Raw genomic sequence first — 26,605 nt, forward strand, 5'->3', positions numbered from 1 at the left:
GGAACGGGCTGGAACCCAGGGCTTTGATTTTCAGCCCACAGCCTTGTGTAATATTTGAACCTGGCTCTTCAGAACTAAAAACTGCAAAACCGGGAATGCCAACTCGAGGGATCTCAGGCACACATGAGCTGTTCTTTCATCCAAAAAGAAGTTTTAACCAAACAAAGTTTTAATCAAAATTCAGTTTTAACCAAACAAATTCACTCAGTGATGGGAATCAACTCAGACTTGTACCCCAATACCCACAGAATGGTGCAAAGGCAGGGAGGTTTTGGGGCAGAAAAATAGCAACAGGCTACTGTTCCCTCTTTTAATGTATCTACAAGCAGAAAGATCTGTTTGACTTGGGGAATTAACAGGTGGGGAGCTGAACAAAAATAGCAAATATGAGATATATAGACAAGAAAAGCTTTAAAGCATTTGGAAGTTGCCATAGGTGATGTTTGCCCTGTATTAAAGGCTGGTGTGAGGCCCTCAGGATAAGTGGAATAATAACAGGATAAATGGAATAATAACAGGATAAGTGGAATAATAATATTCCTCAGGATAATGTGGATAATATCTTCACTTTGTGCCACAGTTTTACTTTGTGTCCAGTTTAAAAATCCTCACCTCCAGTGCTGTGAACCTCGCTCCCAAATTTTTTTTTTTCTGAATCTAGAAGCAGAACCTTAGAGCTCAACCCACCTGAAAAACTCTTCCACAATGCCATGGAGGGAAGGAAGCTGCAGGAAAGGGCAGTGTCCTTCATGTGGAGCAAACTCCCCAGGTGTGATTTCCAGAGCTGAAATATTGGCTGTGAGGAACCACCTGCAGCCTTCGTCCCCAGGACACTTGAAGCTGCTCCTTCCCACCACTCCAGGCTGAACTGAGGGAATGTGAAGGCCCCCAGTGCCCTTGGGAGGGTGGCAGTGCCAGGCCTGCCCAGCTCTGCAGCAGCTTTTCCTTCCCCAGAAAACTCCTGCACTTCCAGACAGCAAACAAAGCACTTTGAAACCCAGCACTGAGCCTTCCCCTCTTGGACACAGCACCAAAGTCATCCTCAGCCCTGGCTGCCCAAGGAGTGGAGCAGTGCCAGGAGCAGGGGCAGGGTGTGCTGGCACCAGGAGAGCAGTGGAAGCTCCTCAGAGCCCAGCCCAAGGGATTTGGGAGCCTCTCCGCAGCTCTGAGCCTGCCAAACCCAAACCTCACTGCTCCTTCCACCCTGGAAAAATCAACCTCTGCTTCCCCGAGGACCTCTGCTGCTGATGGGGAGGGCACTGAGCTGGTTTTTACAACCACCTTAACCAGAAGATTTCATTTCTTTGTTCCTCCAGACCTTCAGAGCCTTGCTCTAGGCCCTCTTTTGGGATTCATTATTTATAATTGAAGCTTTTGTTCTGCTTATTGAGTCTTCCTGGTCCTGCTTTCCCTCCCTGTGGTTCCCAGCTTGCTGAAGCCCTGGGTGGGGATCTCTGCACCCCCAAACAGGTTTGAATTAAAAGCCAGTGAATTCTGCCTGCACTGTATTTGCTGCTTGCCTGCTTGCTCCCACTCCACAGAACTGTTTATCTTCCAGGCTGAAGAGTAAATGAACTCCAGTAGGTCAAACCAGCTTATCCAATCCTGCTGAAATAATATCAATAATAATAATAATAATAATAAAGGAAAACAGGAAAAATAAAGCCACTACCTCTTGTGGTGAAAATCTCCAGTGCAAACACGGCTCCCCTGGGAGTCAGGAATGTATAAAATGCCCATCACAGGTACATGTGACACCAACAATGTCTTCATGCAGCACTGTCATTAAATAGAGACTTGCACAAGCCACCCTGATGTCGATCTGGTTGTTTTGTTCTGCTTTCCTCTGGGCTCTGAGGAGCCCTGGTTCTGCTGCACAGCTCAAACACACAGAGCAAAAGCTGCTCTCACATGAGATTTGCCTTTTTTCTGACTTGCTTTTCCTTTTTCCTCCCTTACCCCAGTCTATCCTTGAGGATTCTGCTGTTTGTCTTGCCTGCAGCCAGGAGAATCAGACATGAGAAAGGAAAGCTGCAGAAGGGCACAGCCAGAAGGAAATGGTCTGAAATGTCTCTGCTCTCCCAGGCAGGAGTGGGCTGGGGAGGATGGGAGGAGGAAGGGGAGGAAGGCAGAGGTGCCCAGCTGGATTCATGCTGGAGGACAGTTTTTTTATTTTGGAATATTTTAATTTAGGTTGCACTGTTTTCTCAAGCTGCGCACTCAGGTTTGGTGTTTGAGCAGGTGGACCCTCAGCCAGCCTTAATCAGCACTTTTAAAATAAAGATAATTTTCTTTATATAAAAGAAAAAAAATAATACAAAGAGAATCCTCCCCACTGCTAGGAGAGAAAGCTGTCTGTCCATCTCCAAGAACTAACAAGCTAGAATTTCAGTTTAATGGCATTTCAGATCCAAAGGTCTGAGCCAGCACAGAATAATCCCTGCCCCGAAGCCCTCAGTTTGTGCAGAAACCAGAATCTCCAGAACTGCTGAGTTCAGATGAGGTTGAATTCCCCTGTGGGATGATTCACCTCAGTGCCGCCGTGACAGAGGGAGAATGAGCAGCTCCAAGCCCCCTCCCCTCCCAAACTCAGCAGAATAAATGATATTTTCAGATCAAACAGGACACACCAGGCTGTTTGCAGCCAGTCTGGCCTGAGCCTGGCAGGATCAAAGGCAGCTGCTCTGAGGTTCACCCTCACAGCCAAATTTCATTCCTAAGCCTGTGGACAAAAGCCACTCACAGCACCCAAAAGAGATAAAAGGGATGATCTGCCCATCTCCTGGGGCAGCTGAGTGAGTCCTGCTGCTCCAGGTGAGCCCTGACACATCCCTGGCTGAGCTTTGTTCTGCACACCCAAGGAAAATAAAAGAGAAAACCAGTTACTCCTGTTAAATTAACTCCCTGTCTTTAATCAAAGCTTCTTTTAATAATTCCAACTGCTCCCCCAAGCCTTTCTGACGATACCAGCCTGTCTGCTTCATAAAGAGCTTTTGACTCACAAATAACAACTTTCTTCACCAAAGAAAGAGTGATCACAGTGGACTAAACATAATTACAGCATCATGAATAATTAACAGGCCTAGAAATGCCTTTAAAGAGACTTAAGAAGCAAAGAAAAAACCCTTTTAAAGGAGAGGAAAGCACTGTGCCTCCCCAAGCTGCCATGCTGGGCTGGGGAAGAAGGAGAGGCTGATGAGAGTGAGTGAGCACATTTACCCCGAGCAGCTCTGCCTCCCTGCTGCCAGCCTGCCTGGCATGCAATCAGCTCAACTGCAGCCCTGATGAGCCTGCCAGGGGCAGGGCACCCCCAGCTCAGCTGCAGCGTCGCTGCCAGCCTTGGGGCAGGGAGGGGACAGCGCAGCTTTGTCCTTGCACATGGTGAAAAGCGATTTTTGTGATTTTACCCTCCCCCTGCCAGGGGACTTGGTGGCACATGGTGAAAAGCGATTTTTGCTGGTTTTACCCAAGCCCTCACCTGTCAGGGGAGCTGGTGGCACATGGTGAAAAGCAGTTTTTGTGTTTTCACCCAAGCCCCTGCCTGCCAGGGCAGTTGGTGGCACACAGCAGGGGCACGAGGAGTGGCACAGCAGCAGGACAGGCACAAAGTGCAGGGGAAGCTGGGGAAAATGGGCTCTGCAGGGGGATGGGGCTCAGCTGCTGCCCCTGCACTGGGCAGGTTCCTCAGCTCAGAACAGAGGGGGGAAATCAGCCCCCAGATAAATCAGATCAATCTGGGGGAAATCAGCCCCCAGATAAATCAGATCAATCTGGGGGAAATCAGTTCCGGGCTGGGAGGGGACACACTCCTCTGTGGCTGCTGCCTTTGAAGGCAGAGGGAGGCTGACTCTGCAGGAGCAGGAGCCTTCATCCCCTCCCCTCCATCATCACCCACACCCCATCCCAGGGGATTCCCTGCAGCCCTGACCCCTCTGGGCAGTGCCACCCCAGCCCCTCTGGGGCAGGAGCTGCCTCTGCTCCTCACCTGCAGCCTGGGAGCCTGGGGATGGGGAGTTTGTAAGGATATGAAGGGGAATTTTTAAGGATATGAAGGGTGAGCAGTTCCTGACCACAGCCTGCCCCGCCAGGCTCTGCCCCTGAGCTCAGGACAGCAGGACAGAGCAGCAGGCACCACCCAGATCCTCCTTGCCGTGGCTGATCTTGTGGGGTTTTAATGGTGGGAAAAAACAAACCAGCAGAATTCAGGGGTCCTCATGGCTGTTTGTGCTTCCTGGCTGTATCCAGCTGTTCCATAAATCCTTCTGAGCTCTGTGCAGATGGAAGGGGCTGCAAACCTCACCTGGCAGCAAACCAGGTCATAACCTCAGCCCTTGTCACTGCAGCAAATGTTTCCTGGCAGCCATCGTTAATATTTACTGCTCAGTGCAGCCTCAGAGCTCATTGTTTTTATTCAGGCTGTGTGAAAAAAAGCTGGAAAAGCCCAAACTGACATCAGCCAGAAATGTAATCTCGTCTCCAAGTGCTAACAGCAAGACAGAGAATCTCTGAGCAGCTCCTGAGTTCAGAGAGCTCTGTCAAATCACCAGCTGGAAGACGTACAGAGCTTCAGAGGGAAACCCAGGAGCTGCAAATCTGATTGAACAAGACAGGTTATGAGCTGGGAGCTCGTCTGTGTGAAGAAATGGGCAGTCAGTGCCAGTCTAAACAAATATGTGCAACTCCTCTGAGCACCTCCCTCCCCCTGGGACAGCTCCTGGCAAGCACTGAAGCGACTTTGAGCTGACACCATTCTTTGAGTTTGCTGGAAAAACCCCAGGAAAGATGGGAAAGCAGCTGCTGTGGGTCCTGCAGAGGGATGTGACGCAGGGGGACCGTGCTCACAGCAGGGCCAGCTCTGGCGTGTGACACCAGGTGTGTGATGGGCTCTGGGGTGACACCATGTGTGTGACAAATTTGGGGTGACACCAGGTGTGTGACGAGCTCTGGGGAGGGGTGAGCCCACCCTGGGTGAAATCCACAGCATGAGATGATGCCATGGCATGAAACAGTGACAATCCTGTGACATTAAAGAGCTGAGCTCCTGCCTCTGCCTCCCTCTGCGCCGTGGGCTGAGTTCCCTGCCAGGGAACCGCTGGGGGAATGATGAAAATGGGAGGGTTTGACCCAGAACTGAGCTGGGGATGGGCCCCAGAATCTGCTGAGGGGGGCTGGGAGCAGAAACACGGGTGTGAGAGATGAAATGAGGGATGTGGGACTCAGGAAGCTCCTCAAAATGCAGTTCATTACAAAATGCAGTTTATTGTATCCAAGGTGTCACAGCAGTCCAGGGTTGTGGGTGACAGAGCTGTGCCCACAGCTGTCAGATTTCTTTTGCTTACAATGCATTATATACTTTGCTGAGCATCTTAATACAGTAGAACCAATCTATACCTTAACTTTTACCTATAGCCTATCATAACTACTGTAATTACCATATTCATGTTACTGTTCTCCAATCACTAAAAGTCAGTACCTCACAGTTTAAGCCAGAAGTGTTTTTTCAGTTTTCTTGCAGTGGAAATTTCTGAGATCTTTTTTCTACTTGCAACATTTGCTGCCTTGTTTGCCTGTGCTATATTTCTGCTTGGTAAAAACATCTTCTTGTTTGCGCTGGGTTTATCCTTTGCTCTGAGCCACAAAAACCCCTTCTAACTAACACACCCTTTGCCTCCTTGGTTATCCACTGAGACTGGCTCAGCAATTCTTCTATATCAAAACTTGCTTCCATCTCTATTCCTTCTTCAGATCACAGAATCACAGAATGATGAGGTTGGAAGAGACCTCTAAGACCATCGAGTCCAACTTGTGCCCTAACACCTCAACCAGACTATAGCACCAAGATTCTCCATTCAAAAATCTTCCTGCCAAGCACACACACATCTGTGAGACTTTCTTCTTCTAACCCTGGCCCTGCCCTGCCCCACTGCCAGGCCAGCAGCAGGGGCTCAGCCCCTGGAGGCTGCAGCCAGAGCCAAAGTCACACCAAATTAACCTTGGGGATGCAGATTTATGTCTGAATTGTCGGGGCTGGCAATTTCCCGCCGCAGTAATTGAGTTTGTGCCTGTTCCCAGCTGGTGGCAGATGCTCCAGGTCACATTCCTGCATCGTGTTTACATTGAAATGCCCACCTGGGGCTGGCTGGCAGGGCAGGGCTGGGCTCAGGTAGTGCCAGGTAACCTGGTTAGCTCTGCCTTTGTGTCTGAGCTCCCCCAGCAAAGGGAACATTCGGCTCCCTGGCAGTTCCAGGGTGTCTGGGAAGGAGCATGTCTGATTGCCTTTGTGATAAACAAGCCCTAAATCACTTCAAAGCTGAGGCCAGAATGGCTGGGGAAGATTGCAGACAGTGAAATAGCAGGGCCTGGGATGTGATTCAGAGATACCAGGGAAAAGCGCAGTAAATTCTGCCTCCTTCTTAATTACAAAAATAAAAAAAAAAGCAAAAGGAAGTGTTCCATGAGTAGATTGAGACGCTCTGCTTCACCCTGCCAGGCTGGCAGAGCTGGGAACAGGCATTTAAAGCCCCAAGCCCTGGGGGAACGCTGTCCCCCCATGGGTGACATCCCAGGGGCTGCACAGCTCATTGACAGCTTTAAATCATTGCCAAAAAGCTTTTTCTGCAGCCAGACTCATCCTCCAGCTGTCCAAGCCTTCAAAATCCCCAAACCCATGCTTGTGTTTCAGGCACAATTTGGAATTTCCCCCCTCAGCCTGCAAGCCCAGTGAGGCCAGGTGAATTTTCCAGGTGAATTCCAGGGCTGGGCACCAGCCCTTCCCTGCTGTCCTGACTGGGATGGAAAAAACTTTGGAAAATATGATTTTGGAGGCCTTTCACAGCATCAGGGATTCTGTGGGGCCAAGGAGATGCAGCAGGAAGCCCCAGGAGCTGCTCCAGGTTCCCAAAATGATCTCAAAAACAGCATTTTCCCAGCTCATGGGATTTCAGATGAATTCCACCTTTTCTCTGGTTTTCTCTCTCTCTCTTGTTGATTTTTCCCTGCCACTTTTTAGTGTCCGAGTGGGCTCATGTCCTGTGGCATTTTCCAGCATTCCCTGGAGCAGAACATGACCCTGCTCAGCCAAAAGGAGCAGCACAGTGGGCAGCAAAGAGCCCAGCTCAGCTCTCCTGGGAGAAATCCTGAGAGAAATCCTTACAAAACAAAGACTTAAACCAAATAAAGGCAGGGCAGCCTCAGCAAAACCTTTTGGTGGACTGCAGTCTTTTCCAAGGCGAGAAAATGAATTCCCTGAATGCCTTGTAAGGATTTTCTTTTTCTGCTTGGAGCAGATATTAAGGGTTTGCCCAAAGAATAGCAATAAAACCTTGCTGGTGATAAGAAGGCAGCTGTGCCTTGCTGAGGAGCAGTGGCAGTGCCATGGAACCAGGCCAGAAATGCCCCAAGCCTCAATTCTGTCCAAGCTGAATTTTCTCAGTGTCTGTAACATTTCCCTTTTCTTTCTGAAGCAATGGCCTTGTAGCCCAGCAGCAAACAAAGGCTCATTTTAGCCCTTATTGAAGCTAATTACTGCACCTCCTGATTGCTGACCTGGCCTAATGCTCCTCTCTGTAATTGCTCCTGATGGACTTGGAGTCTTTAATAGGATATTTTCTATCCAGAAAGGCTGCTGGGGATTATTTATTTATTTTTGTTCAGAAGAAATTCCCTCCCAGATGGGGAGTTCAGTCGTGTTCTCTGCATTTTTTCCTGGATCATTTGGAGGTGATCTCTGTACCTGATATTTTTTTAAAGGGAAATTCAGAGCAGGGATGCTCCAGGGGTGGTTTTCTGTTCCTCCCAGCACACTGCTGCGGGTAGCACCAATCCTTGCCACAAAAAAAGCTGTTTAGACTCACAAATTCCATGATTTCATGATCCCCCCCAGACCCAGGCTGGGCAGCAGATTTAGGGTTCTGCACCTTTGAGGGATATAAATCTTTTCCTGGGCTTTGTTTGGGTACAAAAGATTTTTTTCCCAAGGCCACAGAAGGTGTGAGGAGCTCTGAATTGCCAAAATGAGAGCCTGAACTGTGATATCTCCTCCCCAAACTGTCCCCAGAGAGCTGAACTCCACCTCTCACTGCCAAGAACCTCAGGCTTTAAAAACAATCACTTCTGGGCTTGGGCTTGTGGTTTTTTGTTTTTTTTTTCCCAAAGAAAAGGAGGCCAGCAGCAAATTGCACAGGAGGAGGGTTCCCTGCTGTGCTCTGAGGCAGAGGAGAGGAGAGCAGCAGCTGATCAAAAGATGTTGAACTTGCTGGGGATGAGCTGCCTGCTAGGAGCAAACAGCAAGAGCTCCTTGATTCCCAGCCAGGCCCTTTGCCATTATTCTAATGGAAGTGCAGCTCACACCTGCACTGATGGAGCTGGCTGGGGAGCAGCTTTTGGAGGGGATAGCGTGGTTTTATTGCAAAGGAAGGGATATGTTGGGGAAGATGAAACGGGAAAGCCTTATCAATATGATTGTCTGGCAAAAGATTTTGAGAATATAGAAAGTATAAGTGAGATTGAAATGAAAGCAAGCTTTGAGATCCCTCAGTTACTGAACAACTGGAAAACAATGGTGTGGCTGGCTGAAGGTGATCCTCTTTTGATGGAACAACACCCTCTGCCTGCAGACAGCTCCAAGGGTCAGAGCAGACCCTACAGCTTGGCAGAAGGGGCCCAAAGAGGAGTTTTTAGGGTTTAAAATGTAACACAGGATGGTAATGTAATGATTCTTATAGGCTGTACATAAATGCGATAGGATTTGTATCTTGTACTAGATTGGTTAGTGATAATTAGAATATTTAACACAGAAGAAGATTTATGGTATTGTAACAGGAACCTCGCTCTCTCTTTACCTTTTTACGCTCTTACCCCTTCTACTCTCTCACCCTCTCACCCTCTCTCCCCTCTCTTCTCTCGGGCCTGCTCCGAGCTGAGGCTGGCAGATCCCAGCAGGGCCCTGCACCCAGGCCCTTTGCAATAAACCACAAGTTCCACGACCAGAAGAAGATTTATTGTATTATAACAGGAACCTCACCCTCTGATCCTCTCTTTTACTCTCTCATTCTCTCTTTACCACGCTCTTGCCTTCTCTCTCTCTCCCCCTCTCTTCTCTCGGGCCTGCTCCAGCTGTGGCTGGCAGCTCCCAGCGGGGCCCTGCACCCACATCCTCTGCAATGAACACCAAGTTCCACGACCAGAAGAAGATTTATTGTATTGTAACAGGAACCTCACTCTCTCATCCTCTTTACCACTCTCTTTCCCTCTCTTTCTCTCTCTCAGTCCTGCTCTAAGCTGTGGCTGGCAGATCCCAGCAGGGCCCTGCACCCAGGCCCTTTGCAATGAACCCCAAGTTCCAACCCCTGGCTTCAGAGATCCATCCCAACCATCCTAATCCTACCCCCCAAGGCTCCTACAGGGACAAAACCCCTCCCTGGGGCTGGGGAGAGCACAGGGAAATGCTGGATGGCCTGGGGAGGGAGCAGGAGGAATCCTGCCAGGCCAGGGAGAGGCTGAGCAGGAGCCAGGCACGTCTCACACTGACGTCTGCCACAGCACAGAGCCTACAACCACCTCCTTGCAAGAAAAAGAAACACAGAGAATTCACTATTCCTTCTTACATTAAAATCACTGCCTCCTACATTCACATCACTGCTGTCAGAAACATCTTGATTTTCCACACCTAAGGGGCTATGGAAAAAAACAAGCATTTCTGCTAAAAATAAGGGTTTTTTCCCCCCCACAAGCTGTATTTATTCAGATCTCTTTTCCTCTAAAACGCAGCATTTTTAAAATTTTAATTTAATCCCATATCTGCATAATTGCAGCACTGCCAAACAAACAAATCACAGTCTCTGGGAAGCAGGAGCAATGCAAAACGTGGATTTAACCAAATTCAATTCCAAGCATTTTCCTGTGAGCATTCCCTCACAGAAGAGCCACACTTCTGACTGAAACGTCCACGTTTTCATCACAACAAGCATCTCCCCTTGAAATGAATTTTACATCAGAGAATTTATATTACAGTCAGATCCAGCACTGAGAGAGCACTTAGGAAATCAGTGCCAGCCCCTCCTGAAACCATCCCCTGCCCTGCTGATTGATTTGCTCTGAGTTTCTTGGTGTGCTGCTTGTGGGGAACATGGGGTCCTGACAGTCCCATCCCTTTCCCAAAGGTGTCCTGGATGGAGGTGATGCAGAGGGCGTGCAGGCAGCCTGTTAGAAAATTAACCCACAAACAGCAGAGCTTTATGTCCAAAAAGGAGACAGAGGGGTCCTTTGGCTTTATTCCAATAAAGGGAGAGGCCATGGGGCATCCCCTGGGGTCTCTCCAATTTTTGGAGGACACAGACTCCTTTTTATCCCAATTTCCAGCCACATTTCCCTTCTCTCATTCCCAATTTCTGAGGTACCTGAGAGGTTCAGACTCCCCAGAACACCTGATACCAGAGATTTCCCTCTAATGTATAACCCTCCCTTTTAATTTTTAATTCTTACGGAATTTAGGGGGTTTTCCCCATTGGCTGAGGTACTTGAGAGGTTCAGACTTCCTGATACACCTGATTCCAAAGATCCCCCTCTAATGTACAACACTCCCTTTTCATTTTTAATTCTTACAGAATTTAGGGGTTTTTCTTCCCCATTGTTTCTTTCATCTTTCAATGTCTAATTTAATTTCTCAGCAAACCCAAAGTTTATTTGTAAAAGCAAATCTCTTTCTCCATTCATCAATCAGTGGAATCCTTCCCATTGTTTCTTTTCTCTCCCAGTGCTGGTTTTATCCCCCAGCAGCCCCACAGCTGGTTTGGAAAGACAAATCCACTATTCCTCTCAAGCCCAAAGCACACCCAGGATTTACAGAGCTTGGGGTGACTCCAGCAGGGAGCAGGGCTGCAGCAAGATCAGCTTTAAGGGACCTGAAATTTCCCCCCTCTGGTTTTCTATCTTTACCACCCCAAACCATGCTGGGATTCTGTGAGGGATTTGAAGAGCAATTGGTTTGGAAATATCCCCGTGGCCTGGAAATCTCCCCATGGTTCAGGATGTCTGGAGCTGCTGCAGCCCAGGGATGCTCAGAGTCATTCCACAACTCCCTGCCAACATCAGAACACCACCCTGCTCACCCAGGCAGCTCTGGGTACCCCAAAACCATCATTTTTGAGGCATAACAACAATTTTGATCTTTTGGAATCTAAATAAGCTGTTTAGGAGGTTTCTGCCCTGCTGCTGCTGCCATGCCCTGCCAGGAGCTGCCTGGGCTGTGAACTTTGGGTAAGAACGTGAGATAATCAGCTGCAGATTTATCAGCAGGGACAAAAGACTGAAATGGAGTTGAAAAAGGCAAAAGAAAAAAAAAAGGGTGGGGGGGATGGAGATCTACGAATAATTTTAGAAATAAGCTGCAAGTTGCACAGTCACAAAGCGGAGGCTGGAATGCACTTTTCCAGAGTTTGTAAAGACTCATTTAATTTCTATAGAAACTGAGCAGCAAACAGGTAATTTTCTCTGCAAATTGCTTCTATCACCTCTGGAATGCTCTGCAAGAGCAATGTATTTCCCTCATGTCTTCTTAATCCCCTGTTATTTTCATTATAAATTTAATTAAGCTCTTGTAGGGAACATTCCATGACATACGAGCTGAGTTTTGTTTTTCTGCTGGAGCGGGGACAGAAAGGAGCTGCTGAATTATGTGGCAATTGGATTTCTTCTTTTCTGGGTAAATATTTCAAATGACACCGAGCAGGGCAGACATTTGCTGAATCAATACAGCTGAAGCTGAGGGAAGGAGCTGCGCAGGAAGGTCTGAGCATCCCAAGAATTCCTTCTGCCAGGCCTTTCCTCCTTCGAGAAAATCAGGGAATATCAAGAGCAGGTAAATCAGGGAAATGCCAAGATTTTGGGGTTTTTTTTTTGGTGGTTGTGATAAAAAAGTCCATTTCTTACACTCCCTGCAACCCAAAATGTCACCAGCATTTCATTTCATAACCTGCACAGCTCCCCACTTCACCAACGGCAAATGTTAAAAATGAATCATTTCATTACAATTTATTTTAAATATCTAAAGACTCTGCTGCCAAAGCATCGTGAAAAACTGGGTTTGACTACAATACACATCAATACCTTAAGTTAATATAAAATGAAAACCACATTAGTAGAGGTTTGGCTTTTTAACCCCTCTTTTTAACCCATTTAATCTCACATTATCAGGCAACAACAGCTCCCCTGCAGAGCTGGGGTTGTTTGTTTCTATTTCAGCCTCTTCCAGCTGAAGGCCATGACAAGTCACCCTCCCAGCAGGCATGTTTGGGGACTCAGGGCTGTCAGAGCTGCACACCAGGGCTCTCATTGTCACCAGGGAATCAAATCCAGCAAGAAGATGTTTTTCACAGGACTGATTGAGCTCTGGAACATCTTCCTGAAGGAAACCAGGAATTATTTCCCCCCAGAGACACGACTCAAACCTTGACCTGCAAGCAGCCAGATCTCGTGTATGATTATTCTGGAATTTCTCTTCCCCGTGCTGCATCCATTTCAATACTCTCTACCAGTGATTTTTCCTCCCTGCCTTGTTTTATTTCATTCTTGTTACAGAAAGGAGATGTCAGGAAATCTGACACATTGCTGTGCCAGCAGCAGGTGAGAATCTCACGATTCAATTCCCACCTGTGCCAGGGCCATTTTACACCAATTTTCTCTGTAGGAAAACATGGAATGAAAGCAATAAAAGCTGTGTGTGCTGTGCAGAGCTTCAGCACTGCCTGCATGAACAGGGGGTGCATAAATCCCTGCTCAGGAAGGATTCAGTAGGAAAGCACTGCCTAGAGTATAACCAAGCCAAAACATTCTACAAGCTTGGAAAAGATCTTGTCATCAAATAACTTCATTTTCTTTTACTCTCAGAGTGCTCACGCTTAAAAACTTCCATTTAAAAAGGGCAAATATTTTCCTGCAATCAGCAGGGGACAGGACAAGGTGCTTTGAGGTGTCACAGCTGATGTGGGAAAGCTCAAGCTGCAGATTTTAGAGCTGGTGAATTTACAGATCTGTCCTTCCTGGGATAAGCCTGGGCACCTTCACCTCGTTCAGAGTCCTGTTCCCAGCTTTGCTCCCTGAGGCCTCCTTGCCCTGGAGCAGGGTGATGATGTTCTCCCGCTGATGCCTCACGGCCAGCTGCAGGGCCGTGCACCCCGTGATGTCCTCCACGTCCAGCAGGGCCCCCGCCTTCAGCAGGGTCTTGACGATGGCCACGTTGCCCTTGAGCACCGCCAGGTGCAGCGGGGTCCGGCCCACCTTGTTCCTGGCGTTGACGTCGGCCCGGCACTCCAGGAGGTTGATGACGCTGAGGAAGGAGCCCCTGAGCACGGCGAAGTGCAGGGGGGCCCAGCGGGACCTCTCGGTCGTGTTGGGGTCAGCCCCGCAGCGCAGCAGCTCGCTGACCACGGGCTCGTCCCCGTAGCGCGTGGCCAGGTGCAGCGGTGTCCAGTCCATGCCGCCCTTGGCGTCCAGCCGGGCGCGGCTGCCCTTCAGCAGCCGGATGATCTCGATGTGCCCCTTGAAGGAAGCCAGGTGCAGGGGGGTCCAGCCTTTGTCCGTCCTCAGCTCCACGTTGGCCCCGTACTTGATGAGTTTCTCGCAGATCAGGTACTTGCCCCTGACCACGGCCAGGTGCAGGGCACTGTAGTGGTTCTGGTCCAGGCTGTTGACGGAGATGCCGTTCTTCAGCAGGTACTGCACCACCCTGAACTTGCCCCTCTCCACGGCCACGTGCAGCGGTGTCCTGAGGTTCTTCTGCTTCCTCTCCAGGTCGGCCCCCTGGCTGGCCAGCAGCTTGACCAGGCCCACGTGCCCGAAGCCCGCAGCCACGTGCAGGGCGGTCTTGCCGTCCACTTCCTGCGCGTTGGGGTCGGCCTGGCGGGACAGCAGCACCCGCGCCACGTTCTCGAAGTTGTTCTGGGCCGCCAGGTGCAGCGGGGTCCACCCGTCGCGCTCCTGGGCGGCGGCGCGGGCCCGGTGGTCCAGCAGCAGCCGCGCCGTGCGGTCATCGCCGTGCTGGGCCGCAAAGTGCAGTGGGCTCCAGCCGTCCTCGTCGGCCGCGTCCACGTCGGGCGCCGTGCTCGGCGAGGAGGGCGCAGATGTCGGGGAGCCGGCGCTGCACGGCCAGCAGCAGCGGGGTGCAGCCGCCGCCTGCAGCCACGTTGGCGCCCGCCCCGCGGCCCAGCAGCGAGCGCACCTTGGCCGCGTGGCCCTGCAGCACCAGCAGGTGCAGCGGGGTCAGGCCGTTCTCCTGCACCCTGCCCAGCTCCTCGGGGCACAGCTCCTCCGGGCTGCCCGCTTCCCCCTGTGGAGGTGGGAGAGGAACCTCCTGCGGGTCCTTTCCTAAAGGCAGGGACGCAAAATGGGAGAAAAGGGGTGAAAAACTCCCAGGAAGGGAGGGAGAGCTTGTGACTGTTCATAGAATGACATGGAATGGAGTCATCTGGGAGTTACGGAATGTAAAATAAGGCCAGACATGCCCTGGGACATTTGGCTTCTCTCTCACAGTACCTATTTCCTGAATAGTTCGACTTTTTTAACTTAAACTTTTCCTTACTTTAAAATGTCCCCCACAAGGAAAACCTTATGAGCCACACCCTTCTACAACAAAACAAACAACTTTTATAGCTTCCCCTTTTTTAATTTTCAATTCTAAAGCCAGTCCCCTACTTACCCCCACTCCTGGTGAACTCCTCTCGGTCACCCTTGTTTTCAGAAAGAAGGAAAGGAAAAGGATAAAACAGAGAAAAGGATAAAATATTTGCATTCTGTAATGTTTGCACAAAGTCCTTTGCTGCTGCTTTGCAGTTTTGGGTCATCATTTGAGAGTTTTTTATCCAATCCTGTTTTTGCACCCAAAACTCAGCTAAGCCAATCATGACACAGCAGGAATGGGGGAGCCTGAAGATGTTCTCTGGATATCCATGAGCTTTTCCTCCTTGTGCTCATTTGCTCCCAAACACACACATATTCTGCTTCCTGACTGCATGGCAGCGTCCCAAAATGATTTTCTTTGTTGTTTAGGGACCCCCAAGCCCCTACTTCTTCAGGCCCCTGGTTTCTTGCACAGCTTGGCAAAACCCCCTAAACACCAGTAACTCCAAACTCCTATCTCTCCCTGTTTTCTAGGCATAATTACTCCAGTAGCTGGGATTACATTGTGACTATCCAGAAGCCTGAATTTTTTCTTAGCCAGAGAAACACGAGGATTTAAAACGATTAAAAAAAAATTCTGTAAGAGTTGTTCAAAGTGGAACATCCTCAGTTTTGTGCCATGAACAGAACCCTGTGATTCTGTTTTTGCTTGAGTTTCTTTTAGTGACTGAGGCCACCATGATAAACCCAATTCACCTGGGCAGATCCAGAAAAGGGTTTTCCTCTCGGACTACTTATCATTTAGTGCATTTGTTAATTAATTTGCAAGTATGTTATTCCCACAAGTGAATTACAGAAGCACAGCCTGTGCAGACACTCTGTGAAGGTGCTGAGGGGCACCTTTGGGAGGGGAAAGAGCCTCAAGGTCTGGTCAGAACAAGGAGCAGACTCAGAGGAGTTTCCTGAGAGGCGCAGGGGGGCTCTGCTCACCTGCTGGCTCCTGGAGATGGCCGGTTTGTGGGACATCTTCCTGACCAGGCGCTCGTTCTCTGGGTCCTGCACCAGGCTCTGGATCAGAGCCAGCAGCACGTCGGTCTCCACAGGGATATCTGCCAGGGCAGAGCAGCTCAGCTGTGCTGTGCCCCAGCTCCAGAGCCAGGCAGGACCCACAGGGGAAGGGAGGGAGAAGGGATGAGGGGATGTGTGACAGCAAAAGGGCACCCAGCTGTTAAACCTCAGAGTTGGAATTGGGAGAACTGGACACAAACCCTGCTCATCAACCCACGGGGCTGACCCTTGGCTGATCCATGTTGGAACCCAGGAAATTCCTCTGGCTGCCCTGGAGGACTTGAGACCCTGGCAGGAGGCTCAGAGACCTTGGCACGGAGTCAAAGACACCTGTGCCTTTGATTTTAGCCCATGGAAACACCAACTTTGTGTGAGGAATTACAAGCCACAAGGGTTTGAACGGAATGATAGTGAATTTATCACCAGGTGAAAATGTAGAATTTTGGGGTTTTTAGAATGGGGGTTCAGGAGACAAGATGGAAGAAACTGGGCGTTTCCAGTCTTTCTCCTTCTTCTTCTTGGCCTCCATCTTCTGCTGTGATGGTGGCACTTTGGGATTTGTTTAGAGTAGAGACAGACTGTCTAACATAGGTGATAGGTATTGGGAAGTTATGGTAAATATTGTACACAAAGTTTTTAGTATAAAAAGATAACAACGCCCTGAGGGCAGTCAGTGTGCCATGAACCGACCTGCTGGAGAGATCTCAACAGGTTGGAGAAAGAATGATAGAGATAATAGAAAATAAACAACATTGAGAACGAGAGCCAAGGAATTCTGCCTCCTTCTTCGGTTTTGGGGCTGGGGAAAAGAGACTTTCTAAGATCTTGGGGTCATCTCGACACCAGGGACCCCGTCAGATCCACGTCCCAGTCCCACCTGCAAAGCTGGGCCTTTGCTTGGGGTCCTGGTCCCAGCACCTCTTCATCAGGTCCACCATCTGGTGGCACTCCCCGGGCCAGTCGTCCCTGACGAGCTCCAGCCCTGGCCTCTTCCCCGCCGCCACCTTCACAATGATGGCCATCATGTTGGCCCCTGGAAAAATCCAGCACATCTGGGTGTTCTGCCTGGGACAAGGGCTGGAACAGACATTCCACGGGTACAGGGTTTGTGTTTACCTGTGTAAGGCTTTTTCTGCATGAGCACCTCCCAGATGACGATGCTGAAGCTGCAGGAGAGGAGAGACTATGAGAACTTGGACATGAGATGCTCTTATTGCTTCTGCCTTCTGGAGAAATGGGGAGATCAGGAAGGAGGTTCTTCAGGAGGGGAGGATTTATCTCCCAGAGCAGAAGGATTTCATCCCCCAGGCCAAAAGGATGAGGCCTTGTGGTTCTGCCTCATGCATCTCCCTTAAGAGTGGGGTCATCACCCTCCAAAGGGTCTGAGCAGGCACTTGGAGCCTTTCCTGGCAAAGTCAGGCTCTCAGTGCCTTTTTTCCACTTTATTCACATTGGGGTCTTGAGCCCTTGGCTCCTGCAAGTTCCTGTGGCCCTGCAAATCCTCCTTTCCCTCTTGCCTTGGGTTACTCTGTGCTGCAAAGGCTGAGGAATTTCCAGACACGGACATGGAGCTCGTGTGAACTTGATGAAAAGCTCCTGGCCCAAAAGGACAAAAGCCAAGCTGAAATCTCTTCTCTGCCTGTTTCTGACCAAAATGAAGCTGAACACTGAGGCAGATAAGCCAATACTAGAATTGTTTTAAAAGCAATCTCAGCAGGGACTGTGATGAAAGAGCAGCACTGGCTGTTTGGGCTCTGATCTCACTCATTTTTGGGAACAGGGTGTGATGGCATCTGGGGCAGAGGGTGCATTGGGATGATGATTATCCACAGAGAACCCCCTCCCTCTCAGTCTCATCCCTGAGGTCAGGGCACCCCAGTGTGCTCCCCACATTCTAGGAGGCAGAAAAGCAGAATTTAAACAAACTGAGGCAGTGTCCAGCCCCCCTTGCTGGGTGTCACAGCCCGGGGACACCCCTGGGTGCCCTGGGCCAGCCCTCACCTGTACACATCGTACTTGATCCCCGGGGGTTTGCTGTTCTGCAGGAACATTTCGGGGGGGATGTAGCTCAGGGTGCCCCTCAGAGCTGAGCTCTCGATGTACTGCATCCTGCTGGACTGCTCCATCCACTTGGACAGCCCAAAGTCAGAGATCTGCAAGCAAGAAGAGGGAAGCTGCCCCAAAATGCTCCCACTCTCCCTCCTGCTGTCACCCAGACATCCCCCATCTTTGGGATCAGGGCAGGAGGAGCTGGGAGCAGCTGGAGCTTGACAAAACCCTGACAACCTGCAGCCGCTGAGTGCAGCTGGAGCCTTAAATCCCCAGGGCTGGCCCAGAGCCGCTGTGTGATGCTGAGAATTCCGTGTAATTTGCTCAGCAGCTGCTTGTTAAACACCCCACAGGTCACCATTTCATGGGCTGCTCCTGCAGAACCTGGTTTGCTGGGGTTCTGGAGCTGCCTGGCAGAAACTGCCCGGCTCTGGTGTGAGCAATGGCCGTACCTTGACGTGCATGTTCCCATCCAGGAGGACATTCCCTGGCTTCAGATCTAAGTGCAGCAGGGGAGGGCTCATGCTGTGCAGGAAATTCATGGCCAAGCCCATCTCATGGATCACCCTGAATTTCAGCTGCCAGGACATTCTGTGGGTGGGGAGGATTCTCTCCAAGGAGCCCCTGGCCATGTATTCCATCACTATCCCAAGGGGGCTGTTGCACACCCCGTAGATGGTGACAATGTGCTGGAATTTGATTTTCTCCATCTTGCTGGCCTCCTCCATTAGACAGTTCATGCTGGTCCTGGAAAATGGAAAATAAAAATAAAAATTAATTAATAATAAAAAATAAATTAATTAATTAATTAAAAATAAATAAAAGTTAAAAAAAATACAGTGGGACCCAGAAATTTTATCAGTTGATTCAGAGGCTCAGTAACTCTCTAGTAACTTAGTGACACTCAGCCTTTCTGAGCACTGCCTACCCCAAAAATATTCATCCCAAATTCCCCCTTGAGTTGATGATAATGCTGCCACACAGGGATCTTCTGCAGATTAAAATCTGACATGGATGGTGCTGTGACTTCTCAAAATGAGCTGAGGCTTATTTGGGCAAAATCAGCCACCACAAAGAAAAGATGAAATGCTTGCACTTGTTTCAATCCTTAGCAGTGAGGACAGAGACCCTGTGCTTGTGACACTGCTGAAATGGCTTTAAACTGCCCCAGGGCAGGGTTAGATGGGGAGGAATCCTTCCCTGTGAGAGTGGAGAAGGGCTGGCATGAAATTCCCAGAGGCTGCCCCATCCCTGGAAGTGCCCAAGGCCAGGCTGGAGCAGAGGAAGGTGCCCCTGGCCACTGCAGGGAGGATTGAGATGAGCTTTAGGGCTCCCAGCCCAAAGCACTCCGTGGTGCCATGAAATTCCTGGTGTTCCCTGGCAGCAGGATGCCAGGAACAGGCAGGGAGGATTGAGATGCGCTTTAGGGCTCCTCCTAACCCCAGAGCACTCCGTGGTGCCATGAAATTCCTGGTGTTCCCTGGCAGCAGGATGCCAGGGGCGGGCAGGGAGGATTGCGATGAGCTTTAGGGCTCCTCCCAAAGCACTCCGTGGTGCCATGAAAGGCAGCAGGATGCCAGGAGCAGGCACAGCTCCGTGCCGCACCTTGGCCACTCCTGCAGCTCCTCCTGTGCCTGCAGCTCTGTCCCTGGGCACGGTGACTCTGCTCCCAGGGGAACCCTGGCATGGCTGCTGGCTGCCAGCTCTGGCAGACCTGTTCCTCCAAATTCTCCCAAGGTTCACCCCTCCCGACCTGCTGAACGAGTTTGGGGGAGCAGCCAAGCAGCAAAGGGCCAGGAGTGCCTTTAAAAAGCACACCCTGGGAATGGAGCTGAGCTGCCAGCAATCAGGCCAGGCCATTAATTGATCTAAAATGGTTCAGCCAAGCAAAATCTCCTCACACTGAGACCTACCCGCGAGCAATTTCAAGTATTTTACTACAACTGATAAGATACAGAATTAAAACTGATTGTTGTACTCGTTCCCCCCCATAAACAGGAACAAAATGCAAAGGCAGAATCTGCAGAGTAAACTGAGGACAGGCAGTGCTCAGCCTGAACTCAGTTGTTGTCTGCAACAAGAAATCACAAGAGTGAGATTTTTATCCAGGCAGGATTCTTCCAAAATGAAGGGAATAAAGTTTTAAATTAAATAAGTCCATCAACTCTGCTGTTCTTCCATCAGCTCTGCCTGTATTGGATGTGTTATCAGCAGTGGTTGTGATTACCTTGCCCTGCTCCATCTCCAGACTCAAGGTGGGCACCAGAAGAGTCTCTGCTGAGAGGGCAAGAGGCAGAGAGGAGCTGCAGGTGCCCCACGGAGAGGAAAGAGATGTCTGGAGGCTACAGGAGCAGGGCAGCAAAACCAGCTGTAAATCCTCTGCCCCTCATCTTTAAACCTGGGGCTTTTGGTGATTAATTCAGTTTGATGAATACACCTCAGCCCCAGTGTCCGGTGGCAGCTGTAAATAACCCACCAGGCTGCTTTTATCTGTGTGTAAGGTGCTGAGCTCAGCCCCAGGCTTCAGCCCTGCTCTATTCCCCGTGTTCTGTGTGCATCCACACGGGACAGGGAAAGGCAGAACTCCAATTCCCCACTCCCTCTGGGTACACAGCCCTTCCCAAGGAGCTCCTTCTGCAGAGTTTAATCTCCCAATCCATCCAGCTGGGATGGCCAGAGCTGATCAGGGGTTACCTGTCCACACTGGAGTCCTGCAGCAGGTACGGGGAGCACTTCACTGCACAGACCACCTCCTGTGCTTCACCTGCTACACCTGGCCAATTCCCCACTCCCTCTGGGTACCCAACTCTTCCCAAGGAGCTCCTTCTGCAGAGTTTTATCCCCCAGTCCAGCTGGGATGGGCAGAGCAGAGCTGATCGGGGTTACCTGTCCATGCTGGAATCCTGCAGCAGGTACGGGGAGCACTTCACGGCATAGACCGTCCTCCATCTCCTGTGCTTCACCTGGTACACGTGGCCAAAGCCCCCGCTGGCCACTCGCAGCCACTCATCCTCGAAATCCTCCTTGCTGAACACGGTCAGGCTGCCCAGCCCGCCCCTGCTCCGTGCCCATGGCACAGCTGGCTCTGCTGTCTGCTGGGGAGGCACAGGAGCTCCTCCTGCCCTGCCCTGCCCTGCCCGGGGAGGTGGGGATTCACCCCAGGGCAGCCCTGGCTGCTCCTGCCAAGAGGTGGATCCTCAGTGGGGCTGCTCACATATTCTGCTTTTCACTCAGGCTCAGCTCCAGGCTGGCAGTGTGGCTGTGCTCTCTCACATCCAGCACTGGGTGGGCGAATCCTCCAAGAATTCCAGGTGGGAAATGGTGCAAAGGACAAGCCTGCAGTGAATTCAACAAGCCTGTGTGAATTCTACATATGCACACATGGCTCAGCTCCAGGCTGGCAGTGTGGCTGTGCTCTCTCACATCCAGCACTGGGTGGGCGAATCCTCCAAGAATTCCAGGTGCAAAGGACAAGCCTGCAGTGAGTGCTCCGTGCTGAGGGTGGGATTTCTCACCTGGGGCATCGGCACAGCCTGGGGGAAAGGGAGGTGAGGACTGGGGCAGGGTGAGGCTTGGAGGGAACAGAGAAATCCAGCAGGGAGAATTGTACCTGAGAGACGTGGAAAACACTCCAGAGAGAACAGAGGAAAACTCCCCCCAGAAGCAGCTGGATGGAGAGGAGGAAAACACTCCAGAAAGATAAAAAAATGAGTTAGAAAACGCCCCAGAGGTAGCTGGATGGAGAGGTAGAAAAAAACACTCTAGAAAGATAAAGAACAGGAAAAGCCCCAAACAACCAGAACTGGCACATGAGTGCATGAGGCTGAGAAAAAACCTCAGCAGAAATACCAGAAATGTGGCAAACCAGAGCAGTTCCCTCGGGGATAAAATAAAAACAAATCTCCCTGGAAGTGGGTGTTGGGAGGAACACAGGCTGGTCAGAGCAGTTTAACCCTCACCATGTGAGCACCAGGAGCAGCACACACACCTTCAGCTGAAAAGGGGTTAAAAACTCTCTGTGCATTTGTGTCTTTAATGCCTCAGCTCTGTCTGGAGGTAACTCAGTGTCAAATACAAGGTGGTACTGATTTCCTCAGTGCTACTGCAATACAAATAATAATTAGCACTGCTGCAGGGTAATTGTCTCACTGCCAGCAAGCCTTGACCTGGGGTTTTTAGTTCTGTGGCAGAATGTTGAGGAAACCCTTGGAGGAAGCCTGGCCCGGGTGGAAATGTGAGTTATTTGTGTTACGCTGAGGGGTTCTGGCAGTCCCTTCTTTGAAGGAAAGAGGGGAAAAAAAGGCAAAAAAGGCTCTGCAGCCTTTAGGGAGGAAGAACCCCAATTGGAAGGTGATTGCTGCCAATCCCCTGGCACTGCCCACCCTGAGTGATGCCCTGCTCCCCTCCACTCCCAGCTGCCAACACAGTTCTGGAGCTGGGGACAAGGCCAGGGGGTCCCATTCCCTCCCGTGCAGGCACAGACCAGACAAACACTGCAGGCTCAGGTTTATTGCAGAGCTCAGGAGGAGGGGAACGCTCAGCCCACGGCTGCAGAGGGGCAGCAGCTGCTGCTTCTCTCCCTCCCCACACCTTCCAGGGGCATTTCTGGGCCAACAGCTCAGGAGTTCCAGCTCTGGGGGCAGGAGGAGCAGGAGCTGAGGTCCTGCTGGCCATACCCAGCACATCCCTCCCTCCCTCTCTCCCTCCCCAGAGGTGTTTCCCTGCTCACTCTGCTGCTGTTGCAGCTCCTGCAGGAGGTCCTGGACAGGATGGAGCAGCCCCAGCTCCTCTGGGACAGGGGGATGTGGGGCTGGAGCCTGGAGGGGGCTCTGCACAGCTGTCCTCCCACAGCCACCCCTAAAGCACCCAGGAGAGCCCAGTTTGAGTCCCCCATCCTATGGATGCCTTTCCCCAGTGCATTCCAGCAGATTCTGGAATTCTGTTACTACTGGGGTTCTCTGACCATTAGTGGGGACGTGGAGAGAACAGCAACAGGACGAAAGGGCAAGGAGGAAGGCACTTGGCTCCTCGGAGGTGAGAGAAGCTGTAAACCCGAGGAGACCCAATTCTGGGGCTCTGGCTCCTGTCCAAACACCCAATTCCATCCTTTTCCTCACCACCTCTCCCTGGTGGCAGCTCCAGGGCACAGTGCTGTGTTTCCCTGGTGGCAGTGAGAGCACAGTGCTGTGTTTCCATCCCTCCCTGGTGGCAGCTCCAGAGCACAGTGCTGTATTTCCCCGCTGGCAGCTCCAGGGCACAGTGCTGTATTTCCCTGGCTCTCCTGCCCCCTGCTCTCCCCTCTGCTGCCCTCGCTGTGCCCAGCCTGGCCCTGGCAGCCGGGGCACTGCAGCCATTCCTGCTCTGCCCTGCAGTCTGTGGGCTCTGGTGCACAAGGGAAGGGAGGGAGGAGAGGCAGGCTGGGGGCAGAGGTGGCATCTCCTGCTCCCTGCTCAGCAGGAGCTCTACAGAAGCAAAGCAAACTCAGCTGCTTCTCTGGCGGCCGGGGGAGCTGCAGGAGCAGTTCAGCTGCTGGGATCACAGCCCCGGGAGTTCTCCAGGCAGGGGATGACGGCTGGGCTTGGCTCTCTGCCGCTGGTGCAGCCACAGCCCCATGAAAGCAGTGCCCAGGACAGCACAGCCAGCCAGGGCCCCCAGCAGGACGGGCAGCAGCGTGGCAGGAGCAGCACCTGGACACACAGAGAGGGAATGGAGCAGTGAGAAATGTTCTTTGAACAAACAAGCACAGCCACAAGGAGTCAGGGATGGTGCCAGCGAATTTTGAGAAGTCTCTCATGTTTTACCAGCTCAGTGTCGCTCTTTTCTAATAGCTACAAACATCTAATTAACATCAGCCAGCTTCTGTGTTTCACCTATGAACACTCCTGACCTATGGCCGGCCTCATTCTGCTCCAAAATGCTGCAATTCTTTACAGACGGAACATTCTGCCTCATCTTTCTCCCCTTTCCTCCTCCTAAAGCTGGAGTTCCCTCAGGGTGCCTTTGGAACTCTGTTGGATGTGGCACTGATGAACCCCCACATCTGGGATCCAGGGAGGCCAAAGCAAAGGTCAGGAGTTGTTGGGATATAACTTAATCAAGAAAAGTTATTTAAAATGTGCTGGTTTTCCTGCAGCAGGGAAAGCTGAGCAAAATCCTCTGCAAGAGAAATGAAACCAGGAGAGCCTCACCTTCCTCTGGCTTGTACAGAAACCTGTTGTTCATCCTCCAGACGGGCCCGAGGGAGACCAGCCTGTGCAGGTTTCCATGGCTGGTCCTGTCACTGGGCTGGGCAAGGGGCTCCACACTTTCCAAGCAGTCCTGGGAAAGAGATGGAAACACCTGGGAGTGTCCTGAACAGAACTTCCTGCCCCAAGCCCTCCTCAGTCTTTTCCACTTCTGTTGTTGTTCCAAAAGGTGAATTTCCAAGCCTTGGACTAGCACATGTGTAAATCTTTATTCCCTGATTTCCTTTTCTTAGGGATTAGCAACTATTGCCACCCTTCCACACCATTAACTCCTCTCCCAGAGTTTAACCAGGGATTGGCCATGGGGTGACCTTGGTGTGGAGGCTCTGGAAGCATCAAGTCCCTCCTGATTTGGTGGGATCCCCCCTCAGTACCTGCTCACACCCTGGCTGGCCTGGCAGGCAGACCCTCAGCTCGCAGTGCAGGTAGGCCACGGAGTGGTTCAGCATCTGGAACAGCTGGATGGAGAAGCTGGTGGCCCTGGAGCTGCCGCCCTCCAGCAGCTGGATGTGTCTGCACTCCAAGGGCAGCCTGGCAGGGGCAAACAGCAAACAGCTCCAGATCCCAGCTCAAACTGCACAGCCCAGCCCTGCAGCCCTGTCTGAGGAGCAGGAAAATCCAGCAACACCAGCACTCCCTGCTGGAGCTGCCCTGCTCAGAGCCCAGAGCAGCAGAGCTGTTTCCAGAGATTGGTTTTGCTGTGGTGTGCCCATCACCCCCTGAGCTGCTGGAACCCACATTTCACCCCCCTGTGGGTTTACAAACCCTGAGCAATGACCCTCCCATGTCCTGGGGGGCTGAAATAAATGGGATGTGAGGTTCCAAATGGCTGGCACCCCTGGGTGTGCCTCCGCAGCAGGAAGGGGATGCTGCACCCCTGTGACAGCCCCCGGGGGGAGCAGGATGGGTTATTTCCATAAATCCTAAACAAAGGGATGGGTTATTTCCACAAACCCTACACAAAGGGAGGTGTTCCCCGTTCCCACCTGCGGAAGAGGCAGCAGTGAGCCCCCGCAGCCCCGGGGCTGGCCGAGGGGGTCACGCAGCACGAGTGCAGCTGCAGCAGGGCCCGGCTGCTGTCGCTCTGCAGGGCCACCAGAGCCACGAAGGTGTCGTGGGGCTGCTCCGAGCGCGGCTCCGCGGCGGCTGCGGGGCTCAGGCTCAGCCGCACCGAGTGGTTCCCGACACCGCAGGAATCGCTCACGATGGCGAGCCTGGGGACAAAGGAGAAAAGGGAATAGGATGAAAGGGAATCGGATGAAAAAGGGAATCGGATGAAAAAGGGAATCGGATGAAAAAGGGAATAGGATGAAAGGCAGGCAGCAGCAGCCAAAGGGAGCCAGCCCGCGCTACTTGCCCGTCCAGCGCGGTGACATCCGAGCGCAGCCCCCTGTTCTGGTGCCACTCGCTCCGCAGCGCTCCGGGCTCCGGGGTCACCGCTGTCCCCAGGGCTTCAGCTGCTCCGTCCGTCACCTCCCTGGTCCAGCCCTCCTCCTCCTCCGCCCGCTCCGTGCCCGGCAGCAGCCCCGGGGCCGTGCCCGCAGCCCCCAGCCCGGGCTGTCCCGGCGCGGTCCGAGCGCCGCTCCCGGCCCGGGGGCTCTGCGGGCCCGGGGACACCGGGAGGGGCTCGGGGTCCCTGTCCCTGGCCCTGTCCCTGTCCCTGGCAGGGCCGGCGGGCTCGGCAGGGCCCTCGGTAACCAGCCTGTCAGCAGGGACAGCGGCTGCTGGGGCAGGGACTGCCCGGGCAGCAGTGCCAGGGATGGAGCGGCCAGTGACAGGTTCCATGGCACCCTCCTCCAGAGAGGGGGACACCTCTTCCAGAGCGGGGGACACCTTGTCCAGAGGGTGGAATGTCTCCTCCAGAGGGTGGAACATCTCCTCCACATGGTGGGATACGTTCTCCAGAGGGTGGGACACCTCCAGAGCGTGGAACATCTCCTCCAGAGGGTGGGATATGTTCTCCAGATGGTGGGACACCTCCAGAGGGTGGGATACATTCTCCTGAGGGTGGAATATCTCTTCCAGAGGGTGGGACATATTCTCCAGAGAGTGAGATATGTTCTCCAGAGGGTGGGACACCTCCAGAGCGTGGAACATCTCCTCCAGAGGGTGGAATATCTCCAAAGGCTGGTATACATTCTTCTGAGGGTGGGACATCTCCAGAGGATGGGACATCTCCTCCAAAGGGTGGGATACATTCTCCAGAAGGTGGGACACCTTGTCCAGAGGGTGGGATAGGTTCTCCTGAGAGTGGAACATCTCCTCCAAAGGCTGGGATACATTCTTCTGAGGGTGGGACATCTCCAGAGGTTGGGACAGGTTCTCCAGAGGGTGAGATATGTTCTCCAGAAGATGGGACACCTTGTCCAAAGGGTGGGACATCTCCAGGGGATGGGATATGTTCTCTAGAGGGTGGGGCACCTTCTCCAGCAGGAGCCTGGTTGATGCTGGCGGTGCAGCTGGCAGGGCTGCCTGGGTGGGCAGCTGCCTGGTGGGGGCTGCATCTCCTGCTGCTGCCCCCTCAGGGCTCCCCAGCACTGCAGGGAGCTGCCCTGAGGGCTCCAGCCCCACCCTGGGCTCGGGCTGCCCAGCTGGGGCTGGCAGCAGGAGCAGCTCTGTGCCTGTGAGCG

The 26,605-nt window shown here is 52.0% G+C and overlaps 1 protein-coding gene across 1 annotated transcript; it reads right to left on the reverse strand.

Annotated features, from left to right (window-relative positions):
* Positions 1-13,020: 13,020 nt before the first annotated feature.
* ANKK1 (ankyrin repeat and kinase domain containing 1) lies at positions 13,021-26,357 on the reverse strand. The gene is given in 16 exon segments (XM_030964780.1): positions 13,021-14,088; positions 14,090-14,361; positions 14,693-14,723; positions 15,604-15,722; positions 16,559-16,714; positions 16,798-16,847; positions 17,683-17,834; positions 18,183-18,477; positions 20,617-20,783; positions 20,785-20,818; positions 20,945-21,026; positions 23,919-24,048; positions 24,350-24,506; positions 24,962-25,189; positions 25,333-25,574; positions 25,788-26,357. Coding segments are annotated over 16 exon segments (3,753 nt in total).
* Positions 26,358-26,605: the final 248 nt, after the last annotated feature.

Source organism: Camarhynchus parvulus, chromosome 24 (genome assembly GCF_901933205.1).
Source record: "Camarhynchus parvulus chromosome 24, STF_HiC, whole genome shotgun sequence".
Taxonomy (NCBI): domain Eukaryota; kingdom Metazoa; phylum Chordata; class Aves; order Passeriformes; family Thraupidae; genus Camarhynchus; species Camarhynchus parvulus.